Source organism: Oncorhynchus mykiss, chromosome 30 (assembly GCF_057628025.1).
Source record: "Oncorhynchus mykiss isolate SJ-2025 chromosome 30, ASM5762802v1, whole genome shotgun sequence".
NCBI classification, from domain to species: domain Eukaryota; kingdom Metazoa; phylum Chordata; class Actinopteri; order Salmoniformes; family Salmonidae; genus Oncorhynchus; species Oncorhynchus mykiss.
The window spans coordinates 11,536,752-11,547,500 of record NC_143051.1 but is presented as its reverse complement, the minus strand read 5'-3'; the positions used below and the strand labels follow the sequence as shown (position 1 = coordinate 11,547,500).

Sequence of the window (10,749 nt, the reverse complement as noted above, 5' to 3'; positions counted from 1 at the left end):
CAAGACAGATCTAACTACCACAAAACCCTACCCTGCTACCTGTCACTGATGGCTGATGAGAGAGAAACCCCTCCTCCTTCTGCCACCATCTCGCCTCCCTTCATCCTCCATGGGAGTTTCCCCAACCAGGGCAGCAGACCAAGTTGGTACGAAGCAGAACCCAGCACTGGCAGTTACTACACTAACACACTGGCTACATACATTTCTACCTCGTAAGAAATTGCATAGCAGTTGTCCTAACACTGAGTAATTTGCATTACCCCCCCCCCCCCCCCCCCCCCAACAGCTGGGATTTCAGCTTGAGTAATTCAGACTAAATCCATTACTCTGCCCTCTGAGGTCCCTACACCCCTACTCTGCCCTCAGAGGTGCTTACCCCCCTACTGACTATATGCCCTTGTCCAAGCAGGCAGGATGGCTCTCTCTTAATGCTAGCTAACGCAAGGCAGGACCAGGGCTGAGAGAGAGAGACAGACAGAGAGGAGAAGGAAGAGAGAAAGAGCCTGGTCACCCCATTTCTAATAACAGGCCCTCTCTTCCAGGCTCATTGTTCAGTACCTCACTGGGGCCTCTTTGTATGGCCCTACACTCACTTATTACACACAGCAGCTAAAGCCTGGCTCCTCTGTGTCTCCTCTGCTCTAACTCTGCTCCCACTTAACCATGAAGGCCCTAATGTGTGTGTGTGTGTGTGTGTGTGTGTGTGTGTGTGTGTGTGTGTGGTAAGACAGGGTGCACGTGGCTCTCTAAGAGGGGCTAAGCCCTGAATAGGATAACAGGAAGGAAGAAAAAGGCAGAATGATTCCATCATCATCCACACCATCATACAATGGGCCCCATGCCAGAGAGTCAGTCACTTATTTTTTTTCACCCCAACAGGATGGGTAGTATTTGGAGAGGTGTGTATACGGAGGGAGGAGGATGAGCACGTGGATGAACCATCTCTGGGGAAATCACCAACACATAGCCTAGTCCTACATAAACTAACCTTCAATCCAAACTGGTTCTCTAGCAGATTAGTAAGAATGGCTCAAGATTTGTATTTTTCAGTGTTCAAGAACGTCCCTTTTCTCTTCATTCAGATTACAACCGCTCACTTTCAGTTATTAGAAAATGAAAACCTGCCAACCTGCTGGTTGCAATTTCAGTTTAATCCACCAGAAAAGAACAAACAAACATTACAACAAATATATACTAACTAATAAAAACCTGTTCTTATGTTGTTGTTGTTTTTGTTGGGGGGGGGGGGGTAATCTTTGTAAATTATATCATAAATAGGACTGGTGGAGTTGTCACACATGCAGTTAACAAAAATATATGGAAATTCCTGCTCTATCCAAAATTACAACTGATTGTGGCATTAGCGCAAAAATGGAGGAGGCAAGTGGAAGGTGAAGAACTTGTCTGCCGGCCCTACATAAAATACCAAAATTGTGATAAATAAAAAAGTATACCAGTTTAATTTAAGGACCAAAAGAATGACAGCTGCGCCATAAAAGTTGCAAAATAGTTGCGAGGAGATTTCGATGTACCGATTCCATGGCACATGGTTTATGAACTGATACACAAAACAACACCGGATTCAAAACAGACCATTCCAGGTGACTACCTCATGAAGCTGGTTGAGAGAATGCCAAGTGTGCAAAGCTGTCATCAAGGCAAAGGATGGCTACTTTGAAGAGTCTCAAATATAAAATATATTTTGGTTTGCTTAACACTTTTTTGGTTACCACATGATTCCATATGTGTTCTACAATGTAGAAAATAGTAAAAAATGTAATTAAAATAAAACACTGGAATGAGTAGGTGTGTCCAAACCCTTGACTGGTACTGTACATGGGCGATTGGAAATGATTCAGACAATTACATTGATAGTAGCCACACTCTGTCTGCAATATGAAAAGACTTAGGCCTACTTCCTGGTTACATAAAGAGGAATCTTTGCCATCTTTAACCCAGTAGCATTCACTGTGCGGACTTGACAATATGTCCTGGTATTGAGGCCGTTAAATGACCCAGTAACCCAGACAGGTCACAATGGTGGGGATACGTTCTGGTATTGAGGCCATTAAATGACCCAGTAACCCAGACAGGTCACAATGGTGGGGATACATTCTGGTATTGAGGCCATTAAATGACCCAGTAACCCTGACAGGTCACAATGGTGGGGATACGTTCTGGTATTGAGGCCATTAAATGACCCAGTAACCCAGACAGGTCACAATGGTGGGGATACGTTCTGGTATTGAGGCCATTAAATGACCCAGTAACCCAGACAGGTCACAATGGTGGGGATACAGGCCTGCAACAGTACTGCGTGTACGCTATGATAGATAGGCTGCTGTATAGTGGTATGGAATCCAGCTAGGACTCCCTCCTCTCTCCTGGTCCAAGACCAGCTCCAGCTCCACACTCGGGTTCATCCTTTCTCCAGATGTGCCACGTGTTACAGTGTGTCAGTGCTGCTGGAGTGCAGATGCTGCTGGATGGGCAGGTCTCTCACACTGCTCTGGCTGGGTCCAAAGGAGAACATCACGGTGACAATATCCACCTCTGTGATGTGGCCATTTGTTGTAGGTCTAGAGATAGTTAGTGGTGGAATAATAAGCGTACAGGGGAAAGGGGTTGTTGACGAAAGAGGTGGTCGTCAAAATGAAATTCCATCTGAGTCCTTACGCTATGTTTAGGTTCCTACTATCCATGTAGCCTTTAGTAAACTACCTACCAATGGATATCCTGTGATGTACTATAATCTCTTACCATAACGGAGTTTAAATAAAAAACAGTTCCCTTTAGAGTAGTATTCTCAGAACGATAGCTCACAACACCAAAACAAACCAAGGACCATGCGAGCAACGAGAGCCCTGGTTAATGTGGCCACACAAACACACACCTCCAACCCCACAATGATCAGATGTAACATCGTTCTCAGAGACGACAGAGGAACACCACCAGTTTCTGTTTCTCTACCATCGATCTACCATCCCCACCCTGAGGCCAGCTAGCTCCCCACCCTCTCTAACTCAGACATTAGAACACTACTACAGCAGTGTGAATGACCACACGGTGTGTGGAGGGGAAGGGGGGATCCAGGCCTCCCAACAATGCTCCACATAGGCTCCACATAGAGTTGAAGAATTCCTGGGAAGAATTCTCTCAATTCAATTTAAGGGCTTTATTGGCATGGGAAACATATGTTTATGTTTATGTTTATTATCTACTTCTCTTGCTTTGACAAAAGTGAAATAAACAATAAAAATGAACAGTAAACATCACACTTACAGAAGACATTTCAAATGTCACATTATCTCTCCCTCTCCCCTTCCCTGGCCGAACACTACCCCTACCAAACCCAACCCAGGGCTGTATGGTTGTGCTGTACGGAACCTCTGTACCAAGAGTGTACAGCCAAGACCCAGGCTTGTATGAGACCCACTGTCAGCCACAGCTGCTTTGGTCTGTGTGCCTTCTCTATAGCAGAGCTAATCGAGTAATCGGGTTAGGTTAGCCACGCAGATGGGCACGAATTTGATCGGGAATAAGGTGAAGAAAATAAGGATGCCATTTCATGTGCTGCAACAATGTAGTTCACACAGTCAATATTCAAACAGTATCAGGCTACTGTTATATATATGGGGAAAACACCACAGGGAAAATATCATTTGCATATATTTAACTTTAACCTTAATTAATTTACAAACATGTAATGTAAATGTAAAAATGACCATCTAAAACAATCTAAGAATATGCTATGACGTGAAATTAGGCTATAGCAAAGTGTTTCAATACACAATGCATAAGGCAGGTTGGTGTCTGTCGTGTCCCTCCCCATCCTTAACTTCTAAACCTATGCCAGGGCCTTGTTGCCAACCATCCGGGGTCGTCTTGTTTCCAGAGAGGAGGACTACTGCTTCTTCTCCTCTACTCTCTCCTCTCACTGGATTTCCTTCTTAATTAGTGACGTGTACAAGTTAGTGGACCGGACAGAATGAACTAACTAACTATCCAATCCTTTTGCATTTCACTTGACAAATTAAGAGTCAAATTGTGGCTACATGCTCTGAAATCCCCTGACAGCTTGAATCCGAGTCAGGATAGGAAGTGATCGATATCAATTTGGTAACTGGTATTTGTAGTTCTTGTATATTTGGTAACTGGGATCTGTAGTTATAGTGTGTAAATATATATATGTATGTAAATACATATATGTATGTATGTGTGTAAATATATATATATATGGATGTGTGTAAATATATATATGTATGGATGTGCGTAAATACATATATGTATGTGTGTAAATATATATATGTATGTATGTGTGTAAATATATATATGTATGTATGTGTGTAAATATATATATATGTATGTATGTGTGTAAATATATATATATGTATGTATGTGTGTAAATATATATATATGTATGTGTGTAAATATATATATGTATGTATGTGTGTAAATATATATGTATGTATGTGTGTAAATATATATATGTATGTATGTGTGTAAATATATATATGTATGTATGTGTGTAAATATATATATGTATGTATGTGTGTAAATATATATATGTATGTATGTGTGTAAATATATATATGTATGTATGTGTGTAAATATATATATATGTATGTATGTAAATATATATATGTATGTATGTCTGTAAATATACAGCCCTGGGTTGGATCGGGGTAGTGTTCGGCACACACACACACACACACACACACACACACACACACACACACACACACACACACACACACACACACACACACACACACACACACACACACACACACACACACACACACACACACCAGATCCCAGTTACCAAATTGCTATTTATCACTTCCTATCCTGACTCTGATTCAAGCTGTCAGGGGAATTAAGAGCACTGTGAAACAAACACTGTAGCCCAATTACAATTCACAACATTGTTGTTAGATTTCAGTAATTGCTTTGTAATTGTGTAGTAACAGAGTTTGACAGTTTTTGTTCTTACACAAGTGGAATGTTTAATCTCGTCCAGAAGCAGTTTTATATGTCCTATGGTCAGGACTATTCCAAATTTGTGAATAACTTGCATCAATATATTCATCCTTTTCACATGGGTAATTTCACCAAGTAGGCTAATCAATGTTTGATATCAAGCTAACAAGGAAAATAACCCTTGGTGATTGTCTTTCAAGAAGGCATAATGGTTTCAGTTGTCCTCTACATACAATGGCTATATGGCTATAGAAAACTATGATATGAAACAACCATACCATAATACCCCCCCATTAATCCATACTTTTATGGGGTGACAAGGTCAGATGTTGCTGTGACAATCCATGATGCTGCTGGTATACATATGAACCCATTAGAGTAAAATTGTACCCATTAAAGTCCTGGGACTTGATTTACCTCTCCTCCTGTTCAACCCGGGCCATCACACACCATCTATGGATTTTGGGGGGTCATCTAGAACAATGCCTCTAATTTAGCTGCCCCAAAGGGGACGAAGGGAGAAATGCGCCAGAGGACATTCTGCTCTTTACTGTAAGAGAGCCATCAAAATGACATTTGAAGCAGAGCAGAGGCGTGGTTGGGTAGGCAGGGGTTCAGTTCCCCAAAGGCTAATATGGTCAAGCCCTTGCCTTTGGCGACCTCTAGCTAGCAATCATCCAAGGTAGTTGCTGATAACTAGTATGTGTACTGTTCTTGTGGCTATGGAAATGTAAATGAATCGAGGCTAGCTAGCCACCTATTACTTTTAGAATAGTACTGTAAGCTAATGGGACTCACACTGTTACTGGCCTACATGCTAACTCGAACTAGACAGATTTGTTTAGCTAGTAATTGGTTTCTATAGTAATGTCACCATGAAACACATTTTATTTACGTAAACTGTAACGTTAGGTACTTAGATTGCCATGGAATCAGACTAGCTCCCATTTACTAGTAAACATTAACGTCAGTTTCAAACTAGCAACTTTACATAGCCTCTCACCGGGAAATGAAGCTGCCAGCTCCAACTAGCCCGGCTAGCAAGCTACTCGAAGTCAACTGTGCCTAAAACAGAAACTAGAACAAGCTAATTAGTTGGTTAGCTGTCTGTCTATTTTCCTTCTCAGATAATATTGGCTAGCTACAAAGAACTAAAAACATAAATGATAAAACATAAATGATAAAACATAAATGAAGCAGGATGACACTTTACCTGTTTTGTCGGGTCATTCCTCCCGTGCTCAGAAGACAGGTGATGTCTCAGCAGCAAGGCCCGCTTGTAATTTCGACTACCTCTCACCAGCTCGTCGTTGTTTTTAGTGGGAATGTTGTGACACCAGGAGCAGGACATAAGTCCCGTCTCCTGACAAAATGTGAGCCATGGAAACTCCTGTAGCCATGAAGCTTGGAATTGGGGGTGTTTCTGGAGTAGCGTCTGCGGTCTCATTTCTACCCAAGATTTCCTGGCAGCTTCGCCTCTGTCGTCCTCGGATCCAGTGCCCCCGCTGCCCAAGTCAGCGCCGTCCTCGTTGTTCAGGCAGTTACCCGCTGTCCGGCTACTCCCTTCCCTGGACTCGTCTTCACCGACAGTTACTGCCACCCAACCGACACGATCGTCTCCTACCCCGGCTGCCCAGTTGCCCCCTTCCGGGTCCTCTTCCTCCTCAGCCTCTGGTTCTGCGCTATCACTGAGAGATCCCCCACCCTCCACTCTCCCTTGCGATGGTCCTTTTGCCCCCAGATCCCTATCCTCTTCTTGATCTGGCCTGTTCCCGTTCAAATGTCGGTCTTGACAGGCCTGGGCCTCCCAGCTGTTACTGTTGCCCCCACCGTCACCACTGGAGCTGGTTACCGCTAATCCACCTCCTCGGAACGCCAGAGACCTGCGGTTTCTCTCTCCGGACATTTTCTTAATATATTAAAATCGACCACTTTCTTAACAATATTACTACCGACTAATTTCTATTTCTTTAAGTATTATATGTTGCGGATCCGAATTAAATGGCTGGTTGTCGTTTTTTCCCGCTTTGGCCTCCTGGTGAGAGTATGTAGGTTATGCGGAAATAAATAAAGCTTTTAAACGCATAATGAATTTCAGGGTTCTAGCTGCGTCCGCGCAGGCTTGCAGAGGTCGAATGGCAACGACTTTCCCCATAATGCACCTCGATCAGAGAAAGGGGGGGGGTAGTGGGGGGCTCATTTAAAGGAAGATGGGGGGTGCGGTTAACAGCATGGCGTCTTTTGTTTGAGTGGCTGCGCTCATTTTACGCGTGCTTTTCATCTTTGTTTTCCTTCTCTTCAACCAATACATCCTTGTCCTCCTTTCATACCTCCTGCCACGCGGGTTGGCAGTCCCCTTGTATTAACTGCGTCAAACAGATCTAGTGCGCTTATCGTGTTTGTTTTATACTAATTCCAATGGACAGGTAAAGCAAGTGATCCAACGCACAAGGTGTAGTGATGGTGGTGGTGACAGCCTACCGGTTACCACAGCCACAAAGTCAACATTGGCTATATCGTAAAAATTCCAGATTTTTTGTTGTTGCTTTTGGGCAGTGGTGGAAAAAGTACCCGAATGTTATAATTGAGTAAAAGTAAAGATACCCTAATAGAAAATGACTTAAGTAAAAGTGAAAGTCATCCAGTAAAATACTACTTGAGTAAAAGTAGTTTGAAATACACTTATCTATCAAAAGGAAATGTATAAATACTTCCTAATTCATTATATTAAGCAAACCAGATGGCACAATTTTCTTGTTTTTAATGTATTTGTGGATAGCCAGGGGGCTCACTCCAACACTCAGACATAATTTACAAATGAAGCATTTGTGTTAAGCGAGTCAGTTAGAGGCAGTAGGGATGACCGGGGATGTTCTCTTGATAAGTGCGTGAATTTGGGCCATGTCCTGATGAGTAATCAAAATGTATCGAGTACTTTTGGGAGTCAGGGAAAATGTATGGAGTAAAAAGTGCATTATTTTCTTTAGGAATGTAGTGAAGTAAATCTTTTCAATAATATAAATAGTAAAGTAAAGTAGAGATACCCCCCCAAAAAACGACTTAAGTAGTGGTTCAAGTATTTTTACTAAAGTATTTCACACCACTGTTTTTTTGGTCTTAATTTAAGGTTAGGGTTGGGCATAAGGTTAGCAGTGTGTTAGGGTTGAGGCTAGGGTTAGGGAATGATTAACACTTTCATGGTTCTTTTGCATACCAACTTTTCCCCCACTACTATTTCGATATTTTCAACAACAAAAACATGTAATCCAACATCACTCCTTTTATTTATTATGTACTTATAATACAATTAACTCAAACTCATTTAGTCCAAATGTAGGCTATATCTTTTATTCAAATAGATTTAGTGAAAAACCACAGCTATATCAGAGACAATGTTATCATCAATCAATAACAATCAAAATAAGTAAATATGAATTGCTTGGAAATGTACACAGTCAAATGTGACTAAGTGGAATATTTAGCTATTCAAATGAGGTTTTGTTGATGAATAGACCAAAACAAGTAGCCCTAATTCATTGGTTTAAACATGTATAATAATATAGTAATATATATATATATATATATATGTTTAAGTCAACATGATCAATAGTCTATAAAACATTTGTTTTGGTATAAACCATTAGTTGTCAGGCCTGATTTTACATTGCTGTTGTTTTTTCCCCTCCAGATTATTGAAGTTAAAGATCCATACAAAATAGGGGAATTGATATGGATCTTTTCTAGCCTATGTAATCCCATGGAAACGTGCTCCTGCTATGCTGCTCCAGCAGGTGGAAGCCTTTCATGATTCACTGAGTTGACTGACTGACAGCACAGTTAGATTAATGAGTGGCATTGTTAGGCCTAGTGTTCAGTGTCCTGTTTCAAAGTCAGTAAATTAAGGACTAAGCTAGGACACAGTGTTTGACTCTGCTTCTGGTAATGGCATGTGTTTTTAAAGCCTTGTCAGGTTTAAATCCAGAGAAAGGGGGGAGAGTAATAAAATGTGCATGCCCAAAACAATCAGTGTCTCTCCATTTAAATGCCTCAAATGTGTGTTGTTGTACTACTGACACAATTGTGGTTGGAATGCATGTATTTTTTGTCGTTGTTGTTTGAATGGAAATTAATAGATCAATAATGATGAATGATGGCAGGTGTGTCAAGGCCACACCTCCTGTCTTTCACTAGTGCCTTCAGAAGGTATTCACACTCTTTGACTTGTTCAACATTTTGTTGTGTTACCACCTGCATTTAAAATGGGATCAATTGATATGTTTTGTCTCTGACCTACACACAATACCATACACTATATCAAAGTGGAATAATGTTTTTTATTTTTTATTTTGCAAATTAATTAAAAATTAAAAGCTGAAATGTCTTGAGTCAATAAGTAATCAACCCCTTTGTAATGGCAAGCCTAAATAAGTTCAGGAGACATTTTTGATAAAAAGTTTTATAATAAGTTGGATGGACTCACTCTGTGTGTAGTAATAGTGTTTAACATGATTTTTGAATGACTACCTCATCTCTGTACCCCATACATACAGTACAATGATCTGTAACGTCCCTCATTCGAGCACTACATTTCCAACACAGATTAAACCACAAAAACCAGGGAAGTTTTTTAATGCCTCGCAAAGAAGAGCACCTATTGGTAGATGGGTAAAAAAAATATATGTAAGCAGACGTTGAATATCCCTTTGAGCATGGTGAAGTTGTTATTACACTTTGGATGGTGTATCACTTTTTCAGGGTAAAAAAATAAACGGAATAGAGCTAAGCACAGGCAAAATCATAGAGGAAAACCTGGTTCAGTCTGCTTTCCACCAGACACTGGGAGATTAATTCAACTTTCAGTAGGACAATAACCTAAAACACAAGGCCAAATCTACACCGGAGTTGATTTCCAAGAAGACAGTGAGTGGCAGAGTTACTGTTGACTTAATTCTACTTGAAATTATATGGCAACACCTGAAAATGGTTGTCTAGCAATGATCAACAACTAATTTGGCAGAGCTTGAAGAATTGTGAAAAGAATAATGGGCACATGTTGCACAATCTAGGTGTGGAAAGCTCTTAGAGACTTACCCAGAAAGACACTGCTGTAATCGCTGCCAAAGTTGATTCTAACATGTCAGGGGGTCGAATACTTATGTAAATTTGATATTTCTCTATTTCATTTTCAATAATTTTTCCAAAATGTCTTAAAACATGTTTTCACTTTGGCATTGTGGGTTATTGTGTGTAGATGGGTGAGAGGGTGTAAATCTCGCCCCGGGCCGTGCCCATATCCGCAGCAGGTCTCCAAGGTGAACAGCCTCTGGCATTTTAGAACAATCTTGGTAAGAGAAGTCGGCAAGTCAAATCCGTAACTTCGGGATAAGGATTGGCTCTAAGGGCTGGGTCGGTCGGGCTGGGGTGCGAAGCGGGGCCGGGCTCGAGCCGCGGCTGGGGAGCAGTGAGGGTATACTATAAAACAGGTTCAATGAGTTAGTCAGCTAACTTTGATCAGCAGACAAAAATATAAATAACTGTTGATTTTCTGGTTCATTGGGTGAGCTATACTTCGATATGTGTTTTTGGCTGTTGACTCAATTGGACCATGCCCATCTCAAGCTTATCTTTTCCCCAAAACATGTTTTCAGAATATTTAGGCAAGTTAGCTGGATAACTCCTTGACTCTGCTTTGTATTATACCACTGTGGAGTTAAACAATTAACCACGTGCCTGGCTCTTGTTTACACTTTCTACGTACTCTACGGC

General features: G+C 41.2%; 1 protein-coding gene across 1 annotated transcript in view; it reads right to left on the bottom strand.

The window, feature by feature from the left end:
• Positions 1 to 7,302, bottom strand: part of LOC110487931 (zinc finger and BTB domain-containing protein 10) — a 25,528-nt gene extending 18,226 nt beyond the window's left edge. The window contains exon 1 of the mRNA XM_036971057.2: positions 6,197 to 7,302. Coding sequence (XP_036826952.2) covers positions 6,197 to 6,889 — 693 coding nt within the window. The 5' untranslated portion in view covers positions 6,890 to 7,302. The remainder of the gene's footprint in view (positions 1 to 6,196) is intronic.
• Between the last annotated feature and the right edge of the window lie 3,447 nt (positions 7,303 to 10,749).